This window comes from Muscardinus avellanarius (genome assembly GCF_963383645.1).
Source record: "Muscardinus avellanarius genome assembly, chromosome: 1".
NCBI classification, from domain to species: Eukaryota; Metazoa; Chordata; class Mammalia; order Rodentia; family Gliridae; genus Muscardinus; species Muscardinus avellanarius.
In genome coordinates this window covers 110,033,128-110,060,793 of record NC_137786.1, presented here as the reverse complement: position 1 = coordinate 110,060,793, position 27,666 = coordinate 110,033,128, and the positions used below count along the sequence as shown (strand labels likewise).

The window sequence follows — 27,666 nt, the reverse complement described above, 5'->3', positions numbered from 1 at the left end:
ATATACACAGGTACTAGTAGAAACTAGGTAAGTGACTGTTTTTCTGAGATGTTTAAATTATTCAGTATATCACAGATTGAGGAATTTTTTTAAGTGGTTCTAGACCTTTTAGAAATGCTGTGTTTAAAGGATTTGTCTTGCTGTGGACTTTCCCCTTTTCCTTGATGTGGGAGGACCACTAAGAATATTTTTATATGAATACTTTTCTCTTGGTGTGGAAAGATATCGAGCAAACCATGCAGCTCTGCAGGTGCAGCGGCTAACTATGGTGTTACTGAATGTTGAAGGAGCTCAGCATTCAATCGCACCACTTAAGGAAGCAAACTCAGCTGGGTGTGGTGGCCGGTGCCCATAGTCCAGCACTTGTGAGGCTGAGATAGGAGGATCACAGGTTTGAGATCAGCCTCAGATATTTAGTAAGATTCTCAGCAACCTAGCAAGACCCTGTTTCAGAAACAAGAAGATAAAAGGACTAGAGGTATAGCTCAGAGGTAGAATACAAGGTCTCAGCTGGGCTTCGTGGTACACACTTAAAATCCCAGTACTGGTAGGCTGAGACAGGAGTATTGCAGATTCGTGGCTAGTTTCAGTACTTAGTGAGGCCCTTTGGAACTCAATGAAACCCTGTTTCAAAAATAGGGCTTGGGGGTATAGCTCACAGGTAGAATGTCCCTGGGTTCTATCCCCAGTACTACCAAAAAAAAAAAAAAAAAAGTCTTGCTAGGTTAATGAGAGTCTCACCACTTGCTGAGGCTCTCCTTAAACCTGTGATCCTGCTGTCTCTGCTTCCCAAAGGCTGAGATTATAGCGTGTACTTCCATGCCTGACTTATTTTTTGTTTTGAAACAAGGTCTTGCTACATTGCTGAGGTTGTCTTCAAACCTGGGATCCTCCTGTCTCAGCCTCCTGAGTACTGGGATTACAGGTATGTGCCACCATGCCTAGCTAAAGGTTGTGCTTTCACCAAGTTTAACTTCTTGTGAGGGAAACAGATAATAAATAAAATGTAAGAAGAATGAGGCAAGAACAAAGGACAGAGAATGACTGGAGCAGAGAACTGGAGGTGGGCTTTTTAAAATAGAGAGTTCAAGGGAGACTTCTTGTAGTGAAATTTGAATAGGGTCCAAAGGCAAAAGTGTGTTTGGCTTTTTGTGCGTGAGTGGCACTAGGGATTGAACCCGAGGGCATTCTACCTCTAAGCTACACCCCAGACCTTTTGTTTTTCAAACAGGGTCTTGATAGGTTGCTGAGAATCTTGCTGCATTTCAGAGGCTGGTCTTCAACCTGTGATCCTCCTGTCTCAGCCTCCCAAGTGCCAGGATTATAGGCATGAGTCACCATGCCTGGCTGGCATATTTCCTAGCTGCATAATGACTAAATTAGAAAGCATAACAGGGCAAAAAAGAGAGGAGAAATAAGTAGTGGTCAGATCATGTGGGAGTTTTGTACTTTATTCTAAATATGATTAAAAGCCATGAGGGGTCAAGAATAAGGGAATAATGTAATCTAATTCTGATCTGTAGAAAAACGGGAGGAGAGAGGGCATGCTGGCACATGCTTATACAGTATTGGGAGGCTGAGACAGGAGGACCGTGGTTCACGGACAGCCTCAGCTACTTAGTGAGGCCCTCTGCAACCCAGTGAGACCCTGCTTCAAAATATAGAATAAAAAATAGGGCTGGGGCTATTGCTTGGAATGCCCCTGGGTTCCATCTGTAGTACTGAAAAAGAAGAAGAAGAAGAAGAAGAAGAAGAAGAAGAAGAGGAGGAGGAGGAGGAGGAGGAGGAGGAGGAGGAGGAGGAGGAGGAGGAGGAGGAGGAAAAAACAGGAGGAGAAATAGAATTGAAGAGACAAAGCAGGGGGGTATTACATTATTCCTGGGAAGATTTAATGTTTGCTTGGCTTATAGTAGTTGTGAGGTAAAGTTGTCAGATTTTTTTTTAATATTTTAAAGATTAAACCTATAGGGTTAGTGAAGTAAGAGAAAGAGAAAAGTCAGATAAAATCAGGTTTTGGCCTCTAAGCAACTGGGCTAATGATTGCGTTTTTTTGGGACATTGAGGCTAGAGCAGGTTTGAAGGAGAAAATTAAGAGTTTGGTTTTAAGCCGGGAGTGGTGGCACTGGCTTGTCATCCCAGTACTTGGAAGGCTGACACAGGAGGATTACAGGTTTGAGGACAGCCTCAACAAGCAGCTAATCTAGTGAGGCCCTGTTTTAAAATAAAAATAAAATAGGGCTAGAAGTATAGCTCAGAAGTAGAATACCCCTGGGTTGAATTCCTAGTGGCACCAAAAGCAAAAAAAAGGGGGGGGTGGTTTTACACATCATTTTAGGATCTCTAGTGAGTGACCGAGGAAGCATGTTGAGTAGAGAGTAGGATATACAAGTTTAGAAATGGGGCTGGGATATAGCTCAGTGGCTAGGGCTTGGCTTGCAAGTGTTATGCTCTGCATTCAATCTCCAGTTCAAAAAAAGACCCAAAAATACAAGTATAGAAGTCTAGAAAGAACCAAGGAAATATTGCAGTATATTTGTACACTGAAGCAATTGACTTAAAAAAAAAAAAAGGAGAGGGGCTCAGGAGACACAACAACAAGAAAGGAATTGATAATTAGACAAGTGGCTTTAGAATCCAGCATCAAATGAAAACTTATCCTTAGACTCGTGGGCAATTTATTTTATGTAACAGGAGGCAAGGAAGAGTAATACATATATAGACACAGGGAGATTAGTAGTTTTGGTGGTAGAACCATGTGGAAGTTCTCACAAGTACTTTTTGTCACCAAAGAGATTTTTGCAGCCAGGTATGATAGTGCACGCTTGTGATCCCAGTACTTTAGAGGCTGAGACAGGAGGATCACGGGTTCAAGAAAGCCTCAGATAGTGAGGCTCTCACCAACCTATTGAGACCTTGTTTCAAAATAAAAATAAAAAAATAGTGCTGGGTGTGTGGCTCAGAGGCACAATGCTCATGGATTCAATCCCCAGTACAGGAAAAAAAAAAATCTGAAAGGTTGATTTAATGTAAGGAAGTCAGTATATTGTAGAACAAAGGGCAAAAGCCATTTGATCGTCTACATGGACACAGAAAAGGCATTTGACAAAATCCAGTCCACCTTCGTGGTAAAATATTCAACAAACTAGAAATAAACAAGAACTTCTTAGCCTTATGAAAGCCCACAGCTAACATCATATTTAATGGTGAGAGACTAAAGCTTTCCCTAAGATCAGGAACAAGGATGTCCTCTTTTGCCACTTCTGTTCAAAATGGTACTGGAAATTCTAGCCAGAACATTAGGACAGAAATGAAATAAAAGTTATTCAGATTTGAAAAGATGAATTATACTGTATCAGATGACACCTTATATGTAGAAAATGTAGAGACTCTACTAAAATCAAATTTAGATGATGAGGACATGCCAGAAAACGCTTGGGTTTCTTGTGCTCATTGTAAACAGATTTAAAGGCTGAGAGGATTAGTGCTGGTTCTCCCTTTCTTCTCTCCTCCTCTCTTCTCTCCTCCTCTCTGTCTCGTACTGGGGAGAGAACCCAGCTGTATTCTACCTCTGAGCTATCCTCCAGCCCTATTTTAGATTTGAAACAGGATCTCAGTAAGTTGCTGACCCTCACTGAGTTACTGAGGCTGGCTTCAAACTTGTGATTCTCCTGTCTCAGCTTCCCAGGTACTAAGATTACGAGTGTACCACCATGCCTGACTAGTGCTGGTATGTTCATCCTCCCTCCCTCCCTCCCTCCCTCCCTCCCTCCCTCCCTCCCTCCCTCCCTTTCCCTCATCTTTCTGTAATCTCTTAAAAGGAAAAGTACTGTCTAGTAGGATTTTCTGCAGTGATAGAAAGTTTTGCTATTTGTTCTGTGGTAACTATTGAGCATTTGAAATGTGGCTCATGAGACTCAGGAGTTCAGTTTTAAGTTATAACTTTATTTATTTATTTATTTATTTATTTATTTATTTATTTATTTATTTATTTATGGTATTGGGATTGAACTCTAGGCATCCTGCCTCTGAGTTACACTCCTACTCCTATTTTAATTTTAAGATAGAGTCTCACTAAGTTGCTAAGGATCTCATCTCACTGAGTTGCTGAGGCTGGCCACAAACCTACAATCCTCCTGTCTTCCTGTTTCAGTCTCCCAAATACTGGGATTATAGGAATATGCCACCATAGCAGCCCATATATATATATACATACACATACACATATGTATATACATACACATACACATACATATATTTTGCAGGTCTGGGGGTGGAACCCAGGGGATTTGACCTCCGAGCTACACCCCCAGCCCTATTTTTTTATTCTTTATTTTGAGACAGGGTTTCACTAGGTTGCGGAGGGCCCCACTAAGTAGCTGAGGCTGTCTGCGAACTGCGATCCTCCAGTCTCAGCCTCTAGAAAGCTGAGATTACAAGCGTGCGCCACCATGCCCGGCTCCTGATTAATACTTAAATGTAAGTAGCTACCTATCTCAGAGAGTGGTAGGTAATTAGTCCTATTAATAGCCTTTTATGGAGACTAGTCTCTTAGGCTGTGTGTTGTTAGGGAGGCAGGCAGCCTCGAGGAGGCAGCAGAGTGCCTCACTGGGTGCTGGTGGTACTTCTCACCCTTCACCCGCTGTGTCCCACAGGGGAAGTACTAGGCTGAAGAGGGTGGTGTTAGCAGGAACACACACAGCTTTGTGGCTTCCTGCTATTTTCTACTAAGGCGGTGTTGTGGTTGAGGGAGAGAAACTGGCAACTTTAGCCGCTGTCATTTCTGCCAAATCTCTTTTTTGTGTATATAATTTCTACTCTCATCAAGGAGCCATCGTCTTCATGGTTTACAGTAGTAGGTCGTATACTTTTATTTGTTATTGCTTTTCTTTAATTCTGGAAACAAATGTGCTGATGTTTACATAGTTTTGATGATTATTCTGTAATGTTTTGGCTCTTAATTTGTCCATTCTATTTGTATTATATGGAAACTACTTACGACTAAGACCTAAACCAAATTATAGACTAGCTGGTGTGTGCTGGTTTTAAATATACACTTAAGTCTTTAGATAAGGATAAGAAATAAATCTAGAAGGATAAACATGAGAATTCAATAAACAATAACAGCTAATGTTTGCTGGATGATTTCCATGGTCTGGATACTCTTATAACTGTTATCCAGTGTGATCTTTATCCAAACACATAAGAGTAGATGCTATTATCATCTGATTTTTTTAGATAAGAAAACTAATATCAGAGAGGGTTGGGACTCGCTTGAGGTGACAGAGTGAGGAGTGGTCCATCGTGGACCCTGTTGTGACGCTAAAGCCGGTCCCTTAGCAACAGGCCTTACAGCTTCTTTGCATCTTAGCAGTGCATCATCACAGTCCTAAGTCCAACTCTTTAGGCACTTCCCATCCGGCGAAATATAAACACTCAGCGGTAACCACCCTCTTATCCACCCTCTTCTGCTGCCCTTGTAGTTGTGTTCAGACCCCATTATTCCCTTTTTCGTTTTTCTTTTTCTTTTTTTCTTTTTGAGCTACTAGGGATGGAATCCAGGGGCATTGTACCTTCAAGCGACACCCCTAGCTCTATTTTTTAGTCTTTTTTATTTCTGAAACAGGGTCTCACTGAGTTGTGAAGGGCCTTGCTAAATAGCTGAGGCTGTCCGCAAATCCTGATCCTCGGTTTCAGCCTCCTGAATATCGAGATCACAAGCGTGTGCCACCATGCCTGTCTTCACTGTTCCCATTTTAAATCTGCTATCAGCAAATAGGGTTTTTGGATACGTTTCATATTGAATTCTTTGTCTACATCGAGTTTGACCCACAGAAACCAAAGTAGGAAGCTCCTTTAGGGCAACTTATACCTCTCTCCCTCCATCCCTCCCTCCTTCTCTCTCTGTCTCTGTCTGTCTGTCTGTCTCTCTCTGTGTGTGTGTGTGTGTGTGTGTGTGTGTGTGTGTCTGCATGTCTGTGTGTGTTTGTGTGTGTCTGTGTATGGTTCTAGGGATTGGGCCCAAGGGCATCATTCTGCCTCTGTACTATGTCCACAGGACTTTTTTTTTTTTAAATTTTGAAACAAAGTCTCATTAAGTTGCTGAGGTCCTCACTAAGTAGCTAAAGCTGGCCTTGAACCTGTGACCCTCCAGCCTCAGCCTCCCAAGTACTGGGATTACAGGCATGCATGACCACATCCGTCTTTGATCTTAACATTTAATAATAGAATTGCCATATAGTTCTTAGCCAGCTGCCACATCTCCCTTCATACTCTTTTCTACCTGCCCACTCACTGCTTAACCACTTTTTTTTCTTTTCATCCTATCGTGTGTCTGTATGTGTGTGTGTGTGTGGGGGGGGGTGCTGGGTAGGGACATTCTCTGAGCTACACTCTCAGCCCTTTTTTATTATTACTTGGAAAGAGGGTGTCACTAAATTGTTGAGAGCCTCACTAAAGTGCTGAGGCTGGCCTCAGAGCTGCATTCTTCCTGTCTCAGCCTCTGAAGCACTAGGGTTACAGGTATGTACCGCCATACCCAGCTCTCTTCTTACCCTTTGCCCTCTTTTCCAGAAGAGGCAGCCTGCTTTTGTAGAAGAAACAATATAGGCTTCTTTCTAGTTAGACTTTTCTTGCATTCCTTGTTCTACTTTTTAAATTTTGTTTTGTTTTTAGCTTTGTGACCCTTCTCAGGCTATTTAATATTTTATCATCTTTAGAATAGAGATAATGATACATGTCTTTGCAGGGTTGTTATAAAGATTAGAATTTATGATTATAAAATCCCTGGCACAGAATAGGCCCTCATAAAAATGAGCTGCTTCCCCCCCCAGAATCTATTAATATAATTTAATTGGGCAAATATTTATTAGCATCTATTCTGTGCTAGATTCTGCTGAGGGCATTGATCTGATTAAACAAACAAAAACTCAGAGTCTCCTGATATCAAAAACTGCATGGTGTAGAGGGCGAATGACATATTAAGAATAAGAATAGAAATGTGCTAAGTGCATTAGAGGTGTATATAAAATGCTAGAAGCATTAATTCTCTTTCCAGCCCTGTTTGTGGAGTGGTTTCCAAGTATTTTTCTTAAATTAAGAAAAAAACTTGGGAGACAAATAGAGGAAGAAAAAGGGTTTAGTAATAGTTGAGGGGCCAATCTTTTAAGAACTGGTTTTAGCAAGGCACTTGGTAAACCCTTATGAAGTTCTTGTACATAAGATGGGGAAGAGCCAGATGTGATAGCCACTCTTGTAATCCCAGCATTTGGGAGGCTGAGACCAGAGGATCATGGTTCGTGGACAATCTCAGCTACTTAGTGCGGCCCTCCGCAACTTAGTGAGACTCTGCTTCAAAATAAGGAATAAAAAATAGGGTAGGGGATATAGCTTGGAGGTCAGATGCCTCTGGGTTCCATCTCCAGACCCCCCACCCCAATAAAAAGATGGGGAAGTGTAAACTGGCCAAGAGACTAGGAGGTGAATTTGAATCTGATTCTACGACTGTATCCTTGTATGTTGTTTTCCTGCGTTACTTTAATTTTTCTGATAAAATCCCTGAATTGGAAGGAACCTTAGAAATAGGTCCTCTAGTCTAGACATTGCCTAAGACTGTCTATAATCTGATATCCACCCCCTTATTTTATTTTTTGCGGTACTGGGGATGGAACCCATGGGCAGTCTACCTCCAAACTACATCCCAAGCCCTATTTTTTATTCTTTATTTTGAAACAGGTTCTCACTGAATTGCAAAGGGGCTCACTAAGTAGCTGAGGCTGTCCTTCAACTACAATCCTCGTCTCAGCCTCCCAGATGCTGGGATTGTAAGCATGTGCCGCCATGCCCACCTCCATCCCCTTTTATTTTTTGATTGAACAATACAGGTGTTCCTGTTATCCTCTCTAGAAGCAAACATGTTATTATTTGCTGTGTGCATGTTTTACTATGAGTATCTTTTTATACCTCTGCATAGGTATTTGTGTGCTTGTGTTGCCTTCTTTAGTAAACTATAAGTCCTTAAGGCAGGGACTCTGCCTCAAATGTCCTATATTTTCTTATATTACACGCACATTGATGATCTCAATATTTCCTGATTCATTATTTAAAGGAAAGTTGGTTCCAGGGGAAAGGCAGGCTTCTCTGATAACATGCCACAGTTTTCTGTCCTTGGCTATATTCTTCATACCCGTTTTCCCCAGTGATGGATGAGGATGGGGAAAGCATGCTTGTCATACATGTGGATGATACAAAGCTGGAAAAGAGCAGTAACACCAAGTGACAGAGTCAAGGCACAAATGATCTCAGCATTCTCAACTGTCGAGCTGAAAAGAATAGAAACAAACATAGTCTTGTGTTTAAGGGGAGAAAATTATGCAGTAATTTAGTTACTTATGGAATTAAGAGTTATCTTGATAACATTTCATTTGAAGATGATTTGAGAGAGTAGGGGATGGATCTTAATTGTCTTTGAGTTAAAGCCAATAGTATAACAGGATTGTCAATAAGGCATACAGAGCCCTGATCAGATTAGTAGAATGTGAATTCATATGGAGTTGTTCATGGTTTTTCTGTTCTCTTTATCAGTCAGAATGTTTGTTGAGTGGTGGGTTTAGTTTGGGGTACCACACATATAAGAGAAATACTGACATTGCCATTTGTCCAAGAAGATGATAACTAGGAAGCTAAAAGCCTGGTATATGAGTCAGATATAGATTCTATTCTGGTTTTAGAATGTATTGGTTGTGCCAGGCGTGGTAGCACACACTTGTAATCCCTGCGCTTGGGAGGTTGAGACAGGAGGATCACGCAGGTTCGAAGCCAGACTCAACTACTTAGGCTCTCAGCAATGTAGTGAGACCCTGTTTCCAAATAAAATATAAAATAGGTCTGGGAGTATAGTCTGGAGGTAGAAAGCCCCTGGGTTTTACCCCCAATACCACACCAAAAAAAAAAAAAAAAAAGAATGTATTGGTTGTAAAAGCTTGGTGAAATCAACCCTCTCATTTTGTTTCTATACCTTTAAAATAGAGGAAATGATAGATAGACACATAGATGAAAGGTAAAATAAAATCTAGAGGATCATCTAAGGATTCCTACTAATGTAGGCACTGGAGAGCAATCCAAGTCTTTTAGGGACTGGCCTAGTGACCAGATGTAGTCCCTCCTTTGAAGGAGGTTACATTTCAGGGGACAGACAAATGAGTACATCCAAGATTATAGCAAAGTTAAGTGTTCACAGAGCTTACTTGTGGAAAAGAGGATAAATTTATTTATATGGCCTCCAGTAAATATAGGCTCTCCAGATTGCTGTATAGCAATAGAGTGGGATTCTCTAAGAGGACATGAATTCCCCTAACAGTCAAGACTAGACCATGTTGTGACTTGGCAGAGATGCGGACTCAGAGGATAGACAGAAATGGCTGGCCATGGGCCAAATCTAGCCAGACACCAGTTATTGTAAATAAAGTTTGATTGGACTACAGCCACACCAATTCGTTAATATTGTCTATGGCTGTTTTCCTACTATAGGGCAGAATTGAGTGGTTATGATAGAGATCACATAGTCTGTTGAGCTTAAAATATTTACCATTTGGACCCACAGAAAAAGTTTGCTGACTCATGGACTAGATAAATAATTCGCAACCTAAGTTACTTTCATAAACGGTTAACCTTTATAAATTCTCTGTTGTGGGGATTTCATTTGTTAGGAGAAAGGAAGGGAGGGTGGGTTAAAGTGAAATGGTCAGTTTTTCTTGTTGCAACAAGGAATAAAAGTGGAAAACACTTTTAACCTCCATGATCCCTTAAGGGACTATGATTTTATAAACAGGTATCATTTGGTATGAGACAAAATACTTCATCTGGACTAAAGTCATCTAGACCCACTAGAAGTGGGAGGTGGCCCAAGTACAGTGGAAGAGACTGGTTGTGTCAACAGTTCTGAGGGACCGTTTCTTCACTTATGAAAGGAAAATTTTAGCCAAATGTAGTACATGCATGTAATGTCAGTACTGGGAGTCTGAGACAGGAGGATTGCAGGTCCAAGGATAAGCCTCAACAAGTAGTGAGATTCTCAGCAACCCAGCAAGGTCCTGGCTCAAAACAAAAATAAAAAGGGTTGGGGGTGTAGTTTGGAGGTAAAATGGTCCTGGGTTCAACCCTTATTACTGCAAAAGCAAAAACAAAAACTAAACAATGTTTTGCAGTATTTTGTAAAGATTGGAGCTTTAGGTACTCACACGTAGCTGTCATTACTGTATTCCATAGAGTGCCTCACTTGAGTGTGTTTGGGAAGTATCAATCCCTCCTTTGATTGGTGCAAGATAGGGTAGTACACCTACCTTTGGGGTAGAACTAGATCTTTTTTGGAGTGAACTAGATCTTTGTATATCCTGGCTTAGCAAATAGGGGGAATGTCTTGGGGCTGGTGGTTTTGGCACATATGTTACTGGTGTTATTCTCAGTCCCAGTAAGATGAGACCTCCCAGACAGTGCCCATGAAGTAGGGTATTAATTTTTGCTTTTTCCTGTACATTTTATCTTTATATTCAGTCTACTGTGAGCTAACTTTTTTTTTTTAAGTGTTGTCTCGTAGACAAAGAGAGGCCAAGAACAAGAGTGATAGTGGGACAGCTGCACAGACTTCCGTAGACACTGACAAGTAAGTAGGCGTGCTGCGTTCATGTAGCTCTTGCTTCACACACCAGTGCTTGGACTGAACAGAGATACCAGCTTCTAGCTCGCCTTGTATTTTTTGACCTGCCAATCACCTCATTGCTTAAATGCCTGCGTTTCTTTTCTTAAAGTTATCCAGTTTACGTCCGTGTAAGGCACCTCTTTCAGTACACTAAAAACAATCCTGTCACCCACTGCACTTCCACATTGCTCTTAGGTTTCTGTTCTCTTTGAATTTGTAAATCGATGTTTGGTGATTTGGGGAAACAGTGAACATTTTGCTGTGTCATAGTACAGAAGTTGAGTTGCAAAAGGTTGGGCAATATAGAAGACTTCCTTGGGTGTGGGCTGTAGCCTGACTACTAATGTCCCTTCTCAGGAAGGGGTCAGATGCAGGGGCTACCTCTTGAAAGAGAAGACATTGCCAACTGTAGTACATCAGAGCAGTGAGTCACTAGACGGAAACTTTTTTTCTGGGCTCTTTTTTTTTTTTAACTGATACATGGAAATATAAAAATTATATATACTAATGGGGTACCACATGAAATTTGGATACATGTAAACATTGTGTACATTCAAAGTAAGCATATCTATTTCCTCAAGCATTCATCATTTATTTATGGTGAAACATTCAAAATTCTTTCTTCTAGCTTTTTAAAATACACAATTTAGTATCTATTGTCACTCTACTTGTGCAATGGCACACCAAAACGTCCTACTGCTATCTGTAGCTTAGTACCCATGATCACTCTCTCCCCAGCACCCTCTCTCCTTCTGTTTCCCCCAGTCTGTGGTAACCGCTATTCTGCTCTCCACTCCCATGAATTCAGCTTTTTTTTATTCCACATATGAGTGAGATCTTATGCTAATTATCTTTCCTGGCCTGGCTTATTCCACTTAACATAATGGCCTCTAGTTCATTCATGTTGTCACAAAGGAGAGCATTTTATTATTTTTTATAGCTAAATAGTATTCCATTATGCACATGCACATTTTCTTGATTATCATATTTGGTGGACACTTGGGTTTCCATTTCTTGGCTCTTGTGACTAGTGCTGCAGCAGACATGGGAGCACAGATGTCTCTTGGACATACTGATATCCTTGCTTTTGGATATATACTGAGGAGTTAAATTGCTGGATCTTACAGTAGTCCTATTTTTAGTTTTTTGAGGGATTTCCACACTATTTTCCGTAATAACTGTACTAATTTACATTCCTTACCAGCAATGAACAAAAGTTCCCTTTTCTCCACATCCTTGTTATTTTTTGTCTCTTGATAATAGCCATTCTTACTGGAGTGATACTTTATTGTGGCTTTGATTTGCATTTCCCTGATGATTAGTGAAGTTGAGCATATTATTATATATTTCCTGTCCATTTGTATGTCTTTTTTTTTTTATGTGGTGCTGGGGATTAATCCTAGGGGTCATTCTACCTCTGAGCCACATCCCCAGTCCTATGTTATTTTTTATTTGGAAACAGGCTCACTAAGTTGCTGAGGCTGGCTTTGAACCTGCGATCCTGTCTCAGCCTCCCAAGTACTGGGATTACAGTTGTGCACCACTACACCTGGCATATGTCTTCTTTTGAGAAAGTCCTATTTAGGCTTATTGCCCACTGTGAAAATTGCATTCTTCTATTTTTTTGTTGTTAAATTTTTGAATTCTTCATATAGTCTGTATATTAACCCTTTGTTAGATGTATAGTTTGCAAATATTTTTCTCCCCCTCTGTAGGTTATCTCCTCACTCTATTGATTGTTACCTAGAAAGCTTCATATTTGAAACAGAACTATTAGGCCTTAAATTTCTGAGCTGCCTTCCCTAATCCATTTGGAATTGTACTACGTTTTACTTTCTCCTTTTGGAATGTAATCCTCACATTGTATTGCAGTTTTGTTTTGTTTTTTAACATTTCTGTTCCCCTGGTTATTTGAAAGCAGATAGTCACTCTTATTTATGTGTATATCCCTAGCATCTAATAAAATGTGTCTGAGATAGCAATAATAATAATATCAGCCATTTATTGAGCACCAAATATTATGTGCCAATAGTTCAAGGTGCTTTATTCATAACTATCAAAATAGTGGGTAAGGTGTATCTTCTTTCTCTTTTTTTACTTGTATTGGTCACGGTAGCCTCACAGCTCAGCGCAGTTCACAGCGATGGTGACGCTCAGCGCACGGGCGTGGTGGGCTTTCCTCTGCTCCCTCTTTGGCCCCCCTCGTCATACAAGATGTGGAGATTGGCTTTGGTATTCTCACATATATACATAATGTCCATGGAAGTGATTTCTTTCTTTTTAAATAAAGAAAGACAAAGGACAGAAGTGGCAACGCCTTGCCTGACCCTAAAACTTACACTCCTCTCAGAGAGGTACTTGATCAATGCTTTTTGCATTAATCGATAAGCCTTGAAAGGGATACTCATCTGGCTTTTATTTAAAGCAGGGTTCATGCTCCATTCTTTCAGACAATTAAGTATTTGAGAGATTTATATCTCTTATTTTAAAGACCTCCAGAGAAATTCTTCCTTTAAGTTAAATTCTTGCTGTAGTTACTGAATAGTAATGGTCAGAAGGAGAAGTCTAAGACAGCATGCTTCAGGAAGTTTTCTTCAGTTTCTTAAAGCTGAAGTGATCTTTTGAAGTCAGACATATGTGTGTTCTGAAATTATTAGCTATAGGACTTTGGGAAGAATAGTTCTTTCCTAATAGAGCTAAAGAATTAATTTAGAAATGATGTCTCATTTGGCCTTCCACAGGTACTGGCTACAGAGAAAGTACTTAAGAAGTGTGCATTTTTTTTTCTTTTCCCCCAATGATTCCATTTTCACAGATACCCAAAGGACATACTACCTTCTCCCTCCCCAAACTGTGTCTTTATAAAAAGATAAAAATAACTATGTATATGAAATTATGCAAAAGCCTGTGGCAGACCCACATGTTTTAGTAACTTCCTAGTTGTTATTGCACGTTATGGAATTCAGGAAGTTAGCATACAGACAGACTTGATTTACTAATCAGACGAGTTCATCTACCCTGATAAAAATGTCATCTTGATTTAATACTCTTGGCGCTCCCTTTTCTGTCGGAATTTTAACTTCTCTTTGAAAAAACGATTGCACTTAATTTCAGAAGACTTTGACAGAATATTTTATGTCTGAGGAGCAATCAGCATTGTTTGAGATAGTTAGCAGAGCTGATTTCATTACCATCCCACTGCTGCAACAGCAGGGTACGAGAAACAGCCAGGGAGAACTGCTCATCACTCAGTCCTTTTGATTGGCATGGGGTTAGTCTTGTTGGTGATCCTGCTGAGTGAATCTGTATTGGTTGACACATTGCCTTCACAGAATAACTTTAAGATGTTAAAAACAATTTGATACATATCCAGGGGCCCAGAGACAAAAAGCAAACCTTAAAATTGCTCTTTCTCCCTTTCTCCTGAGTGGCTAGGATGGAGAAGTGTTACCTCTGTAAATCCCTGGTTCCATTCAGAGAGTATCAATGGCATGTAGACTCTTGTCTCCAACTTGCAAGGAGTGTCCAAGGAGACGGGCCTGAAGGAAGTGGTAGACCACGCTCATCTGTGGAGGGGAAACGGCTGAGGAACTCCAAGGTATGTGTGATGGCTTTGGAAAGTCTACCTAACCCTCCTTAATTTAAAGAAGGCACACTTCTACTCTGGGCTTTTTTCTCCTGCTCCCTTCTTCCTTCCTGTTTATCTTGAAATAAGATTTGTGCTTTTTCAATTTTTTTTAATTCACAAAGTAATATGGACTTGGGGTGTAGCTCAGTAGTAAAGTGCTTACCAAGCACTGCAAAGCCCTGGATTCACCTCCCAGCTTTACAAAACCCAAAAACAATAATACATATTTATTTTAGAAAATAATAGAAAGGATTTTTTTAATTATGTAGAATCAGGGGAATTTTCACCTATAATTTAGTTCCTCAAAGATAACAAGTTTTAATATTTGGCCTATTTTTTCCAGTTTTTTCTATGTTTGTGATGCTGGGGATTAAACGCAGGGGCTTTCTACCTCTGAGCCCCCAGCCCTATCCTATTTTATTTTATTTTAGAGTGTGTGTGTGTGTGTGTGTGTGTGTGTGTGTGTGTGTGTGTGTTACTGTAGATTGAACCCAGGGGCAGTCTATCTTTGAGCTCCACCCCCAGCCTGATTTTTTTATTCTTTTTTTTTTTTTTTTTTTTTTTTTTTTGCGGGTCTGGGGATGGAACTCAGGGGCATTCTACCTCCGAGCTACACCCCCTGCCCTATTTTTTATTCTTTATTTTGAAACCGGGTCTCACTGAGTTGCAGAGGGCCTCACTACATAGCTGAGGCTGTCTGCGAACCGCGATCCTCCGGTGTCAGCCTCCCGAATGCTGGGATTACAAGCGTGCGCCACCACGCCCGGCTTTATTCTTTATTTGGAAACAGGGTCTTACCTAGTTGCAGAGGGCCTCACAAGTAATTATTAGTGTGTGTGTGTGTGTGTGTGTGTGTGTGTGTGTGTGTGTTACTGGGGGTGGAACCCAGGGGCTTTTCTACCTCTGGGCTATACTCCCAGACCTATTTTATACTTTATTTGGAAACAGGGTCTCACTAAGTTGCTGAGAGCCTCACTAAGTAGCTGAGGCTGGCTTGGAACCTGTGCGATCCTCCTTTCTCAGCTTCCCAAGTGCCGGGATTACAAGTATGCGCCACCACACCCAGTTCTCACAAGTAATTAAGGCCGGCTGCGAACCTATGATCCTTTTGTCTCAGCCTCCCAACTACTGGGATTGCATGTGTGTGCCAACACACCAGGCTTTATTTTAATTTTTATTTTGAAACACAGTCTCAGTAGGTTGCTGAGAGTCTCACTACATTTCTGAGACTGTCCTTGAACCTGTGATCCTCCTGTCTCAGCCTACCAACTACTGGGATTACAGGTATGTACCCCCATGCCTGTTTGTGTGTGTGCACATGTGTTTGTGTGTGTATGGGTATTGAACCAGGGGCATTCTACCTCTGAGCTATACCCCCAGCCCTGTTTTGTTTTTTTATTTGGAAACAAGGTCTCACTGAGTTGCTAAGGGTCTTATTAAATTCCTGAGGCTGGCCTTGAACCTGTGATCCTCCTGTCTCAGCCTATGAAGTACTAGGATTACAGGTGTGTGCCACCACACCTGGTTTATGCATTCTTAATATAATTCCTTCTCTGTGTGTGTATATGTATGTGTCTCTCTCTGCATATATATTATAATCTATATATTTATACACATATATATTATATTTGTGCAGTATATGTTACAGTCTATATATTTTACTATATATACTACATAATATATTTTATATCTATCATAATTTTCTAGGATTTATAAAAACTTACTATGTAGTATAAACATCTTTGGAGTTATTTTTAGACAAATTACTCTTAATTTTGTGTGTGTGTGTGTGTGGTACCGGAGATGGAGCCCAGGGACATTTTACCTCTGAGCTACACCCCCAGCCTTTTTTATTAAGTCTTTTTTTTTTTTTTTTTTTTTGGTGGTACTGGGGTTCCTGGAAACCCTTCTACCTCTGGGCTATACTCCCAGACCTATTTTGTATTTTTATTTGGAAACAGGGTCTCTTAAGCCAGCAAGGCTGGCTTCAAACCTGCATGATCCTCCTGTCTTTACCGCCCAAGCACGGTGATTACAAGCGTGCACCACCATGCCCAGCTTATTTTTTTTATTTTATTTTATTTTTTGTGGTACTGGGGGTGGAACTCAGGGGCTTTTCTACCTCCGGGCTATACTCCCAGACCTATTTCATACTTTATTTGGAAATAGGGTCTCACTAAGTTGCTGAGAGCCTCACTAATATAATATAGCCGAGGCTGGCTTTGAACCTATGCAATCCTTCTGTCTCGGCTTCCCAAGCGCTGGGATTACAGGCATGCACCACCACTCCTGGTTAGTCTTTTTATTTTTGAAACAGGGTCTCACTGAGTTGCGAAGGGCCTTGCTAAGTAGCTGAGGCTGTCTGTGAATTGTGATCCTCTGGTCTCCACCTTCTAAATGAGAGGATTACAAGCATGCGCTACCACACCCAGCCTACTCTTAATTTTTTTATTACACAGATGGTTACCTAACCTCTGTCATATTACTGGACAGTTAGTTTTTTTTCTAATATTTCTGTATTATAAGATTGCTTAAAACATTAATCTGTCTTTATATCACTGATTATTTTCTTAAAAATAGATTTCCTAAGTCAGGCGTGGTGGCGCATGCTTGTAATCCCAGTACTTGGGAGGCTGAGACAGGAGGATCACAGGTTCGTGACCAGCCTTAGCTACTTAGTGAGCCCTCTGCAACTTATTTATGTATTCCTTATTTCAAATAAAGAATAAAAAGTAGGGCTGGAGTCATAGCTTGGAGTAGTATGCCCCTGGGTTCAATCCCCAGTACCACAAAAACAACAAGAACAACAAAAGAATAGATTTTCTACTAAAGTAAAACTATTAGGACAATGCATATAAACATTTTAAAATCTCTTGAAATAGGAGCACATGTTAGATGAGCCTTGTTGGATTCCTTTGTGCCCAACTTAAGAGCTATGGGGTGTGGGCCCTGAGAAGAAAATGGGTGTACTTTCTGAGCCTTCTGATTAGAGATCAGAAAGAAGTCTTGGCTTACAAGAGAGCAAAGACAAAGCAGCTGCTCTGTTCTAGTGTTGCTAATAGCAGTCACTGCGCTCACTAAGATGAGGAAGCAAATCTCTGTCATGCCAGAAAACAGGAGCCTCTCTGTGAATGGGGTGACTTGGAGTTGGGATTTATAGATGATGCGTACTTATACCAAAGAGACATCTGGCATTGCTACCTGTAAAGGCCACTGTGGAAATCAATCTAAAGCTGTTATTTAAGGCGGGCATGGTGGAGCACACTTGTAATCCCAGCCTTTGGGAGGCTGAGACAGGAGAATGGTGGTTCGTGGACAGCTTCAGCTACTTAGTGAGGCCCTTTGCAACTCAGTGGGTATAGCTCGGAGGTAGAATGCCTCTGGGTTCCATACCCACTACTGCAAAAAAAAAGAAAAAAAAAAAGCTGTTATTTTCTGGTTTGGTTTTGTTTTGTTTTTGTGGTACTGGGAGTGGAACCCAGGGGCTTTTCTACCTCCGGACTATACTCCCAGATCTATTTTATACTTTATTTGGAAACAGGGTCTCACTGAGTTGCTGAGAGCCTCACTAAGTAGCTAAGGCTGGCTTGTGTGATCCTTCTGTCTCAGCTTCCCAAGCGCTGGGATTACAAGCATGTGCCACCACGTCCGGCTTTGTATTGTACTAGGTATTGATACCTAATACAAATACCTACACCGCCAGCCACTTTTTATTTTTATTTTATTTTGAAACAGAATCTAAGTGGTTGAATGCCTCCCTAAGTTGTTGAGGCTGGCCTCACACCTGCAATCCTCCTGTCTCAGCCTCCCAAGTACTGGGATTACAGATAGATGCCACTACATCTAGCTTATTTTCCATTTTAAAGATTTTTTTTTGGTGGTGGTACTGGGGGTGGAACCCAGGAGCTTTCTACCTCCGAGCTATACTCCCAGACCTAATTTATACGTTATTTGGAAACAGGGTCTCACTAAGTTGCTGAGAGCCTCACTAAGTAGCTGAGGCTGGCTTCGAACCTGTGTGATCCTCCTGTCTCAGCCTCCCAAGCTCTGGGATTACAAGCGTGCGCCACCGCGCCCGGCCTTATTTTTCGTTTTAAATCTCCCTGAATCTATCATAGATCAGAGAATACTGTTCTTTGATATGATTTTGGTGGACTGGTTTGGCTTGATGATATTATCCATTCTTGGATTATATTCTTGGCATAGAGATATATTCTCTGCTTTATAGTTTACTTTATTCGTGTCTATCCTCATTTATTAGAAAGCAAAAGATTTCCCTAGAGCCATTCCACCACAACTCTTCTGAAAAACAGGTGTGATCTGGGCTAAGGCACTTGTAATTTAGACTCTGCCAGGACGTAACACTTTTATCTATTTTTTTCTGTCACAGGATAAAGGCTGCAGTGAAGGCCGACTCCTTAGTCTTTTGGAGCAGTCTGAGCAGAAGGCTACAGGTAAAGACCCTAGGACCAATTTTCTGAGCTTCTGTCTAAGGCCTTTCAGGCCACTGTCAATCCCTGTTTATATGTTGCTGTTAAGTGAGTGCACTTTGGGCCCCATCAGCCAGCCTTTAAGACTCAATCTAGGTCATCTCTCCCTAACAAAATGGGGAGATACCCTGTCTTATTCATTGTGGTTCATTTCAGGCTCTATAAAACCTGCCTGCTGAACTGGGGGAAAAACATTTCCAAATGATAGGGGAAAGACACACGTCCAGGTAGCCCTTTCCAGTTCGTATAGAAAACCAGACATACAGACATTACTTCTTCTTGATGTCTTGTGCATCGTTCATTTACTGCCCTTAGCTTAGCATCCCAGTCTATGCTCCTGAGGCACTGTAGAAAGTAACTCTTTGTGCATTAAAGTCAAGAACAAGCAAAGAGTTCCTAATACCAACTTTATAGAGTGTAGGACTGTATCTAGTAAAACTTTAAACATATTCCCTGGCTTAAGTAGTCTCTCGATAAATACTAGCTACTATTATTACTGTTGCTGATATTGTTAAAATTCACCAGATCCCGGTGGAACTTTTGCTTTAGCCTAGTGAGATTTGCTTGCCGTCCAGTTCTAATAGTTCATTCCCATCAGGCTAATTCGTTGTGCCTTCTAATGACTATCCCAAGGCAGCCTTCCCAAGCCTCAAATCTTGCTGCCTTAGATTACCAGGCTGTGAATCTCTGCAGGTGGTAGATTTCTTTTGGCCACTCCTATTGCTCAAGTCCAGATTTGAAGTAGGTTTGCTCAGAGGTGTTTCATTCAAAAGTGTTCACCTTGGTGCTTCCACAGCTGAGTCTGTTGGATACTGAATGTTCATATTCCGCACACTGGGGATCTGAGCTACATGGATAGTTCTGATGAAAAGCAGGACCTAGAACACAGAAAACACTAGAATAGTGAAAAGTGGTATGATTACTGACATTATTACTTTTTTTCTTCTGTCACAGATGCAGAGATAAAGACCATACCTTCAGAAACACGAACCTTCAGGTGAGTTGTAATATACATGAAATTGTAGCTGTCAGCAGTTTCAAAAAGTATAGGCCTAGTCCTGGGTTTTCTTTGTACTATGATCATTAAACTGCTCAAATAGAAAGCACTGTGGAAGTAGTATGATCTTCCTCTTAACTCTGGGATCTATATATATCTGGACTAAGAATTGGATGGATATCTTCATTCACTCATGATGTTAAAACAAGTAGAGCAGAAGCTATGTCCTACTCCTCCCTACTTCTCTGTCACTATCCAATCCTCCTCCTCCTCCTCCTCCTCTTCTTCTTCTTCCTCTTCCTCTTCTCCTTCTCTCCTCCTCCTCCTCCTCTCCTCCTCCTCCTCCTCCTCCTCCTCCTCCTCCTCCTCCTCCTTCTTCTTCTTCTTCTTCTTCTTCTTGGAACTGAGGATTGAGCTTAGGGGCATTCTAACTCTGAGCTACACCCCCAGTTTACTTTATTTTTTTATTATCTATTTATTTACTTTTTGTGGTACCAGGGATGGAACCCAGGGGCATTCTACTTCTGAGCTATGTCCCCAGCCCTATTTTTTGTTTGTTTGTTTGTTTTGGTGGTACTGGGGTTCCTGGAAACCCTTCTACCTCCGGGCTACACTCTCAGACCTATTTTATATTTTTATTTTGAAACAGAGTCTCTTAAGCCAGCGCAGCTGGCTTTGAACCTGCGTGATCCTCCTGTCTCCACCTCCCAAGCGTGGGGATTACAAGTGTGCACCACCACACCCTGCTATTTTTTATTTTAAAACAGGGTCTCTCATGCCGGGTGTGGTGGTGCACTCTTGTAATCCCCGCGCTTGGGAGGCGGAGACAGGGGGATTGTGCAGGTTCGAAGCCAGCCGTGCTGGCGTAAGAGACCCTGTTTCCAAAAATAAAATAGGTCTGGGAGTGTAGTCCAGAGGTAGAAGGGCTTCCAGGAACACCAGTACCACCAAAAAGAAACAAACAAACAAAAAAAACAGGGTCTCACTAAGTTGCAGGAAGACCTCACTAAGTAGCTGAGGCTCACCGTGAGCCTGTGATCCCCCGTCTCAGCCTCCTGAGTACTGGGGTTACAAGTATGCACCACCATACTCAGCTTGCCAGCCCTTTTCTTCTGATCTACATTTCTGGCAGCTTGGAGATTTGCATCTGAATTTTCATTCTCTCAATGCCTGGATAACTTTAGGTTATATGATTTACCCAGTGTTCACTTCTATACAATGATAGTACTTACCTGGGTGAATTATTATAAAGATTATGTATACTACTAGTATATATAAAAGCCCCTGGAGCTGAGTGTGGTGGTGCACGCGCTAATCCCAGTACTTAAGGGGCTGAGACAGGAGAATCCAGGTTTGCAGCCAGGGTCAGCTACTTAGTGAGGCCCTCCACAACTTAGTGAGACCCTGTTTCAAAGTAAAGAATAAAAAATAGTGCTGTGGTGTAACTCGACGGTAGAATGCCCCTGGCTTCCATCCATCTCCAGTACTGAAAAAAAAAAAAAAAAAAAAAGCTCATACTTAGTGCTTAGTTGTATATTGAACCTGAATTTTTCCTTTCTTTTAGGTTGCCCTCACCAGGGGAGGAAAAAGCAGGTTGCAGCAGAGAAATTCAGACGTCTATTGCACAGCTTGATTTACCTGAGTCTCCTATCAAATCTTTTGTTTCCATTTCAGAAGCCACAGATTGTTTAGTGGACTTCAAAAAGCAACTTACTGTCCGGCCAGGTAGCCGGACACGGACCAAAGCAGGCAGAGGACGGAGGAGAAAATCCTGAATTTTTAGGGTTCAAAGGTTGACAAACCATTTGTAATTAGGGTGGGCCATGTTCATTAAGCCATAGTGGCCTCTAGTTTCTTGTTGAGCAAGTTTCAGCCCTGCAGTTTATACCACCAGCAACCACTCACTCAGCATCCTGGTTTTTATGTTTTCTATAATCTATACAGACAATTGCGTATAGGATTCTGTTTTATAAGTCTGTTTTGACTATAGTTAAAAGAAAGTTTAAATATATATATATATATATATAAAATATATGTTTGTATGAAATCTTATTTCAGTAGATGGAGATTTTTATTTTTTTCCTCTGTGTCGTAGAGTTTGGGTGGGGATATTTTAATTGGGGGAGTAGTTTTCAGACTCATAAATTATGTGTTTATATACGACATATATTCACTTCATTGTAGTACACAGTTCTGAACACTGTGTGGTTATTCCTTCTACTGTTTCTGACAATTGTGAAAGGAGCAGAATTCTGCTACTCAGCTGCTATCCCTTCCATTCAGTGGCCTGACACTTAACCTTGCTGTCCAGTTAAGAATTCTCGATGTGCACTCCCATTCTTCCCAGGAATTTGTTAAGTGGCCATTCTGGTATTAGTGTCTATGCAGTTGTTCTCCACTGGTTAATCTACTTTGAAAAAAAGTAGATTAACCAGTGGAGATGCCAGGCATAGTCATCTGTTCATACCAAGATTGGTTCTTTTGCTGCCAAAGGTCATAGCAACAGTAACTTCTGTTTCAGTAATATTGCTAGAGTGGTGTACATTTTCCACCACGTTGCTTGGGAGCTTCCAGTGTAGAACAGAGATGTGGTCTGTCTTAAATGCATGGGCAGACTTAAAAGATGAGAGGCTGTCAAATGAGAAGTAATGACATGAGGGAGATGACCAAACAAGCATGTTAAAAAAGCAAGTTGGGCCCTGGCTGATTTTAAGGTGTGAGGAAAGACTGTGGGAGGCAGCTGTTGTCCAGAAAAGGATTTGGGGTCAGGATAAATCAAACACATTGACTCTTGTAACTTATATATCATGTTCAAAGTGATTTTTTTATTTTAAAATGAAAATGAGGTGTGTGTTACACTGGGGAGTTCCTAGGTATCTGTAATAGAAGACCCAGTATAGGCATGAAGGCACTGTGCCTTGTCCTTCGCACACCAGCTCTTTGAGTTAGAGGTCTATTCCATAGATAATGTCTTGGTGTTGAATGGCACTGACGTCGCAGCCAGTATCATCACGTATGTAATAGCTATTATGAGCAACTACCATGGTCCCGGCAATACATATACCTTTATTTATCCTCATACCAACCGTAGTAGGTAGTATTATAACTCATTTTTAGATGAGGAAACAAAAGCTCAGAAGGAAAAATAAAGCCACTTTTAACCATGAGAGTAAGATCATGGTGCCCTTATTTTTCAATTCTAAAAAAAATTGCTGTTTTGACTCTAGTTTGATTATTTTTCTGGTTTTTCTTCAAAGGAAAAGTAAGCTGGGTGCGGTGGCACACACCTGTAATCCCAGTACCTGGGAGGCTGAGACAGGAGGCTCAAATGCTTATAGCTGGTCTCAGCAACTTAGTGAAACCCCTGTTACAAAATAAAATTAAACATCAACAACAACAACAGGATTAGAGATGTAGTTCAAAGTTAAAGTTAGAATGCCCCGGGTTCCAATCCTTAGTACCAAAAAAAAAAAAAAAGAAGATCTTTAGTTTATTAGTTATGCTCCATCAGTTTAACCCTTACGCATCTTCTGTCTCATTACATGGCAATTTATTGGAGTTAGAGCTATATAAACAGGAGATAGTGTGTTTATCTCTTTGCGTGAAGATAAGAAAAGGGAAAGTGCTGCTTCTAAAAGGTGAATGATTTAACTTAAATTGAGCAGTCTCCACAGAATGTGGGTCAATGGCAGGAGGGTATGGATCAGCCAGATGAGGAAGCATATACTTATTTATTAGCTAATGAGGAACCAAGAAAAGAGCAGTTCCCCCCCACACACACACCTCCCCTCGGCTTTCAGTAAGGGCTGCTTTGTTAGTCTTACTCTCTGCATGTTGTGTTCCTGTGGGAGGAGCATTAGCAAAAGAGTGGCAGAGATAAAGTGGAAAGTATATCAGATCAACCCAAAATTACTCTTCACATTTTATATATGGAAATTTGAGGTTCAATCTAGAAGATGGCGGCGGCCAAATAGGACAGGTATTCCTCTGAGAAACCCTGGACATCAGATTTTGGTTTAATATCTGATCGGGACAATATGTAGAGACATTTATAGCCATGACTTTCTACCTAAAACATTAAAAAAAGGAAACAGACCAAGATGGTGGAGACAGCGGTGGCAGCGGCGGCCAGTATTTGGGAGAGGTAGATAAAACCAATCCAACCCACCTTGAACTGTTGGCGAAATCCCCCAAAAAGAAAAGACTGCTCCTGCCCCACATGCTCAGGAATTCTGGACAACATACTATGTAAGAAAAATGCTCGGGAGGAGGGCCAAGATGGCAGCAACAGCAACAGCCAGTATCGGGGAGAGGCAGGTAAATTCATTCTAATCTACCCTGAACTTTTGAGGAAATCTCCCTGAAAGTAGACTGCACCTGCCCCACATGCTCAGGAACTCTGGACAACATACTATGTAAGAAAAATGTTCGGGGTGCATCAGATGGAGCCCCACATAGTTGGATTGGCTGGCATGGTAGCCAACGGCGCCCCTGGCCGCCGTGCTCCCCTGTGCAGCGCTGGGGCTGGGTGCGCTCAGAGCAGCAGAACCTGCTCTCCGTGGTGAAGCTATGGGCATACGCTCTTGGCGGAGAGATAAAACACATGGCTACTAAGTACTTGGGCTCCCAACTCCTGCAAAAGACACATACTCTTTTCTTTTATTAAAAAATATTGAAGAGGGCCAGGCGTGGTGGCGCACGCTTGTAATCCCCGCACTTGGGAGGCGGAGACAGGAGGATCGCGTAGGTTCGAAGACAGCCGCGCTGGCTTAAGAGACCCTGTTCCCAAAAATAAAAAGTATAAAATAGGTCTGGGAGTGTAGACCGGGGGTAGAAGGGCTTCCAGGAACCCCAGTACCACCAAAAATAAAAAAAAAGAAGATCCTCAGAAGAAGGAAAACGAACTTACCATGATCCAGCAATACCACCTCTGGGTATCTACCGAAAAGAATGAAAACCAAAATACCAAACTAATGCATGAACAACCATGTTCATAGCTGCACAGTTCACCATTGCTAAACTGTGGAACCAGCCAAGATGTCCTTCAACGAATGAGTGGATTTCAAAACTATGCGATATGTACACAATGGAATTTTGCCCAACCATAAGGGAGAACAAAATTATGGCATTTACAGTGAAATGTCACAAAAAATAAATCAGATGCTTTTCATAGTGTGCAAAATATTAGGGAGAAATGGGTAACAGGAGGAACTCTAGATGAAGAAGGGACTCTACAGAGGAGCAATGAAGGTGACATATCTGAGGGGATAAGAGGGAGAATAAGGGAAACTCTTTAAAGTATATGATGTACTTAAACATCAAAGTCAATCAGGAAGCCAAGCATGGGTAGGAGGGAGGGGGAGAGAAGGGGTTAGAGATTGGGTAGGGGCTGATTGGGTGATGTGTGCATGTATATCTCCACAAGTTTTTTTATCCCATTGAGATGTATGACTACAATGCACCAATAAAAATTTATTTTAAAAAGAAGAAAATTGAGGTTCAGAGAAGTAAAGAATTTCTGTCAAACAGGTGGTAAATGGGATGGTTTAAACCCAGGTCTGACTGACACCAGAGGTTCTGTTGCCTGTACTGTATGGCCTCTGACCTTCCATTTCAGTCACAAAACCGATGACTCCATGGACATTTCAAGTTTGGATGGGCTCATTCTCGCATGTGATGCAGAGCAGCTTAGCCTTGTTTTTAGCCCATGGGAATTCTGAGGAGAGGAAGGCAGGTGTAACTGGCTGTGAGGGTTGATAATTACCAGCGGGAAGATGGAAAAGTGTACCCCACGTGGATTAAGTGCTGAAATCATATGCACCTGGAAGGCAGGAAGAGGGTACTTATTTCTTTTTTGTTTCAAAAGTGCTGGACTATTGAGATTGTGAGAAGGCCCCTTTAACAAAAATTAACTGATAACAATTTGATATTAGATCTAGAACCAGGACCTGAGGCTCCAAAGGTGAATAAGAAACATTATCTGGGAGCCTATATTACAGCAGGTAAGAGACTAACACAAAACCAGATGATTTTAATAAACTTGTGTGATAACTGGCAAATCCAAGATACCAGGAGGAAATCAGTAGGCAGCTCCCGGCTGGAGTCAGAGCCAAGAGGGGCTTATCATGGATGGACTCCCCACGGTTGCTGACTGAGCTGTAATTTGGCAAATGAGGGGAAATTAGGTGAAAAGGTTGGAGAGGCCAAAGGGGGTGTCATTTCAGACAAATTGGCATGAACGAGGGCGAAACACTTAGAAGGAGCTTGATGCCTGTGAGAGAGTTGCGAGTACATCCCGAGCATAGCGGGTGTGGAGGGGTGGAGGGGAGCTTGCTGACGGCCCGTGTTTCGGGTGTGGATTCTGTAGTGGAGCAGAGAAAGCTCAGCAGGGAGGGCGGAGCCTCCCAGCCTAGCTGTGGTACTCTAGTTGTGCTGGGCTAACCTCTTCCCCATCCCATAGTTTCTTCTAGATGGTTGAAGATTATACTCCAGGGCTCTAGGGAAGCTTGTCTGGACTTGTCCTTCCCCAGTTGGTCAGTGCCCGTCTGGTGTCTGGCTGAGTACGTACTGCTGGCAGCCATGGTGCGTCAGCCACGGTGCTAAAGCTCGGGCTGTCCCAGCTGCTCACAGACTTCAAGCCCAGCCAGCCTCCCTCCATTGACTTGACCCAAACCTTCCCTGGCACTGTGACTAGGGGACCAGGACACCTGCCCCCTAGGGAAATAGCTACAGCATCTCTAGAAGCACTGACAGGAATCCTGGAAATGCTTGTTATTTGCATCCTAACCCTGGCTCAAGAGAGTACACATATTAGGCCCTGGATTCAGTCAATCCCTGATACAGCCAAAGGGTGGGGGAAGAAGCAAATGCTGCTGTCAGCGTGAGTCACAGCATTCACGTTCAGTTTCATATTAGCCCCCAACTAAGTAAAATTTGAGATTGGAGCCAGGCGTGGTGGCTCACGCTTGTAATCCCAGCATTCGGGAGGCTGAGACCGGAGGATCATGGTTCGTGGACAGCCTCAGCTACTTAGTGAGGCCCTCTGCAACTCAGTGAGACCCTGTTTCAAAATAAGGAATAAAAAAATAGGGCAGGGGGTGTAGCTCGGAAGTCAAATGCCCCTGGATTCCATCCCTAGACCCAAAAAAAAATTTTTTTGGAGATTGGAACCCCAGGCTAGGAGGATGCTGTGTTGTGAGTGACAGCCACCCTGCCTTCCCCAGTGCCCCCCTCACTTCCTTGCCTTTCAGAGCCTATATTCAGGATTGGTACAGCAAGGCTGATGTCTGCCATGTTTCCAGGTCTAATTATAAAAAAGCTAATGCTGGCCACGGTCTCTGGTCTCCATCCTAGCATTATGCAGAGACCTTGTCCTTGGATAATGGTGGAGTTGCTATTTGTGACATAGCCTAAAATTTTAAGGTGTCTACCAGTTTTCCTAAAACAAAGATTGTTGGCATGTGCCTAGTTCCTTACAGTGATGTCCCAAAATTCTGTGCATTCAAGGAGACTAGTTCAATGGAAAAACAGCTTGATGGCCAGTAGCTTCACAGAAACCTAATACTCCCCTTCTCCTTCCAGTAGAGAAGACCCTTGGTGTGGACCTACTCGTCCCCCCTTGGCTTACAGAGGACAGGCTAGACTCCTCAGTCTGGCTTCACCTCTTCTCCCACCATGTACCCCACCAACGTGTACTCTCTTGGACCCTGAGGGCCGCACATCAGTCCACGAAGGGACCTGTGTATGCACGTGACCCATGATTGCACACGTGCTCTCCTTTGTGAAAGGACCTCCTCTGTCAGCACCCATTCTTCCTTCAAGTCTCAAGCTCCCCCAGCCTGCCCTACATCTCTCCTGT

The 27,666-nt window shown here is 42.0% G+C and overlaps 1 protein-coding gene across 1 annotated transcript in view; it reads left to right on the top strand.

Moving 5' to 3' along the window:
* The window catches only part of UIMC1 (ubiquitin interaction motif containing 1), a gene marked incomplete at both ends in the record, with an annotated part of 111,876 nt that extends 90,293 nt beyond the window's left edge, over nt 1–21,583 (top strand). The window contains 5 exons of the mRNA XM_080713931.1: nt 10,579–10,657; nt 14,129–14,291; nt 18,712–18,775; nt 19,766–19,808; nt 21,373–21,583. Coding sequence (XP_080570057.1) covers nt 10,579–10,657; nt 14,129–14,291; nt 18,712–18,775; nt 19,766–19,808; nt 21,373–21,583 — 560 coding nt within the window. The remainder of the gene's footprint in view (nt 1–10,578; nt 10,658–14,128; nt 14,292–18,711; nt 18,776–19,765; nt 19,809–21,372) is intronic.
* Nucleotides 21,584–27,666: the final 6,083 nt, after the last annotated feature.